The 3514-nt window shown below is 45.1% G+C and overlaps 1 protein-coding gene across 1 annotated transcript; it reads right to left on the bottom strand.

Annotated features, from left to right (window-relative positions):
* Positions 1-282: 282 nt before the first annotated feature.
* LOC133450611 (tripartite motif-containing protein 16-like) lies at positions 283-2770 on the bottom strand. The gene has a single exon (XM_061729368.1). The coding sequence runs from the start codon at positions 2560-2562 to the stop codon at positions 883-885; it is 1680 nt and encodes a 559-aa protein (XP_061585352.1). The 5' UTR covers positions 2563-2770; the 3' UTR covers positions 283-882.
* Positions 2771-3514: the final 744 nt, after the last annotated feature.

The raw sequence follows: 3514 nt of genomic DNA, 5'->3' as shown, positions 1-3514 counted from the left end.
GGACTGCACTTGTTTAAAGTTCAGCATTGAGGTAGTTTGAACCACTGCTCCGTTTATTACCTTATTATCAGTTTGGGCCCAAGCTGGAGTGCGTTGCTGTTGGTCAGTAACATTTCAGTAATCATTAACTTTGTGCTCGTGTCTGGAAAATGAAAGTCAGAAATACTTGAATCTTTAGTCAGCATTTTTGTTTTAAAATGAGTTTCTTCTCGTCTCCGCGGTGCAAATAAAGAGCCGTTGGGATGTGCTGGAGTTTCTTTAAAGCGTGGCGGTTTATTTCTGTCATGTACAAAGCCTCTCACACATGTCAACAAACAACCATCAACAAGTCAAAGACAGAACAAACATCTGTCACCATTTCATGAACTTTGACCTCTGCAGCATTAAATAAAAACCGAGCAGATCTCAGAAGTCGGTGCCGTCAGATACGCTTTGCTGTTATTTCACCTTAAAAACATCTTCACTGGTTTAGAAAACAAGAACATTTGGTTTGCTAATGAAGGAGGAAACCAGTGTGAATGCAGACATGACATCAGAGATGAAGAAGGTCTGGTGGGTCTTCTGAGTCCATGAAGTGGAAGAAAAAGAGGAGAAGAAAAGAGAAATACAACCTAGAAACACATCCAAACTAACAGTTAACAACAATTACAACACAGCTTATTTCTATTTTTTTTATACAAACATAGAAGATGTTAATAACATGAATATTTCTCAGGTGAAGCTACAAAAGAACTACTTCCACCTCCAAAAGAGGAAATAACAACAAAACATCAACTTATAGAACAAAAACGTGCCTCCATCCATCAGAGTTTGAGAAGTTTGTCTCTGAGAAGAAAAGAAAATCAATAAAAACTGAGATGAGAACATGAAGAGGAAACACGTCTACTTGAGTTTACAGAACTCAACTGATTCTCCAGAACTAAACTCGGAGTAAACCCAAACTCCAGCGTGTAGCGGCTGAGTGAAGGTGGTCTTGACTCTTTGGAGGAGGGTCATGGTTCTAGAGACGCTGTAGAAGGACAGAACACCTGCTCTGTGATCCAGGTAAACTCCTATTCTGGAGCTCCGAGGAGCTGTAATGGCGGTTCTGATGTCGTTGTGACATAATACATAACTGTCTGAGGAAAAATCTAGTGACCAAGATTTGTCATTATATCCAAATCCACTTTCCTTCCACCACCCTGATCTGCTGATATTCTTGTATGAAACTGCTACACCAACTCTATCTGCTGTCGTCTCCACCTCCCAGTAATGACGTCCAGTCAGATTCTCTCTACTCAGAACCTGAGGACGTCCAGTGAATCTGTCTGGATGATCAGAATAAAACTGCTCTTGGTTCATAACTGTCACCTTTCTGTTCTCCTCTGACAGTAACAGCCATGTGTGTAATGTGTTTGGATCCAGAGTGATTTCACATGAATACTTCAAGAATCCAGCTCTGCTCGTTGGTTCTGGTTCTGACAGTAAAACATCCACATCAGTGATGGTCAGTGAGATGTTTGTCCATGTGTCTCTCAGGATGTCCTGTAGTCGACCTCTGACCTCTGACACGGCTGCTGTCACATCCTGAAAGTACCTGAGAGGACGGATGCTGAAGCCGGAGGAGTGTGTGGACTGACTGAGTGGTGGCAGTGAGGGGCAGCTGTGGAGAAACTGGTTGTGGTCCTCGGTGTCTGAGAGCTGCTTCATCTCAGCGTCTCTCCTCTTCAGGTCAGTGATCTCCTGCTGCAGCTTCTCCTCCAGCTCTCTGACTCTCCTCACTTCAGTTTCCTGCTGGGATCTGATCTGCTGCTTCACATCAGAGCTTCTCTTCTGGAGGAGAGAGATCAGCTCGGTGAACATCTCCTCACTGTCCTCCACTGTTTTATCAGCAGACTGATTGACGGCCTCCACCTCCTGCTGAAGCAGCTTCACATCTTTCTCTCTGACCTGGATCTGCTGCTGGATTTGTTGTCGACTCACCTCCACCTCTCTCTGCCTCTCAGTCCTTTCTGCTGCAGCTGAGACCGTGTCGTGGCCTTTATGTTCATCCACAGGGCAGAGATAACAGATACACTTCTGATCAGTACGACAGAACATCTTCATCACCTCACCGTGACGGGGGCAGATGTTGTCCTGCAGGTTCTTGGAGGGATCCACCAGCTTGTGTTTCTTGAATGTAGATGAATCATGATGAGGTTGAAGGTGTTTCTGGCAGTAAGAGGCCAGACAGACCAAACAGGACTTGGTGGCTTTCAGTTTTCTTCCAGGGCAGACATCACAGGCCACATCTTCAGGTCCAGCATAGCAGTGATCAGCAGGAGCAGCTTGGAGTCCGGTCTTCTTGAGCTGCTCCACTAAAGCTGCTAACATGGTGTTTTTCACCAACGCAGGCTTCGGGATGAAAGTCTGTCGACACTGAGGACAGCTGGGGAGTTTCTTCTCTCCTTCATCCCAGTAGGATTTAATACAGTTCATACAGTAACTGTGTCCACAGGGAATAGCCACTGGATCCTTTAAAACCTCCAAACAGATTGAACAAGAAAAGGTTTCCTGGTCCAGCTGATCTCCTTTCTGCGCCATTTCACCTCTCGGTAACTGAGACTGAGACAGTTTCACTTCCTCAAAGCTGAAACTAGTCTGAGCGCTGATCTACAAATCATGCGTCTGTGCAGAGAACGGAGGCTGTCAGCTCTCAGTGTTCAGCTCGTGTTGTTCAGACCCGTCTTCCAGCTGCAGATCTGCAGGGGAGGGAACCAGGAAACTGGTCCGACTGGATCTGCTGGTCTGAGAGCAGGAAGAAGAGGGAGGTTTTTCAGCACCAGATTCCAGGAAGAGGACCAACTCTGGATTTAACCCTTTTATATCAGACTCCAGTTTACAAGGAAACCTCTTTTTACCTCAACTTGTATTTAGTCACAAATAAAAACACAAAAATGTAACTTAGGTTTCATTTTAGACAGATGGATTACTCTTATAGCTTATAATTCTTATGAATTCCACATGAACAGAAATGTATACACCAACAGATGCATTTTAATTTGCTGCTGTTAACCTGAGCTGGACGACACAGACGAGAGGAAGCGGCCACGTCTTCTGGGGCATCCTGGAGAACAGAGAGAGGTCAGGTGAGGCGGGAGGCTGGGCGGGAATGAGGGGGGGCTGAGGACGATGCCACCAGAGTGTCAGGGGGCCACCACCTCTTCGTGGGGGGGCCTCGGATGAAGCATAATCAGTACTGGAGTTGAGGGGGGATGGCATCCCCCCCTGAAATAAAAACGGTCCAAATCATCCCCCCAGTAAAACTGCCATCCCCCCTTTCCATCCCTTATGTCATTTCATCAATGAATGTGGTTTTACTACTATTTCAACATTTAGAGTCATCACCAGAAAAATAACACCAGAAAAATAACTTATTTGACAATTTTCACCTGTTTCAAGTACATTTTCACTTGAAATAAGTAGCAAAATCTGCCAGTGGAACAAGATTTATCTTCTTATTACAAGCAAAAAAATCTTGTTCCACTGGCAGATT

Source organism: Cololabis saira, chromosome 1, assembly GCF_033807715.1.
Source record: "Cololabis saira isolate AMF1-May2022 chromosome 1, fColSai1.1, whole genome shotgun sequence".
Lineage (NCBI taxonomy): Eukaryota > Metazoa > Chordata > Actinopteri > Beloniformes > Belonidae > Cololabis > Cololabis saira.
Note: the sequence above shows the minus strand (reverse complement) of the source record. Positions and strands in the feature narration are given on the sequence as shown.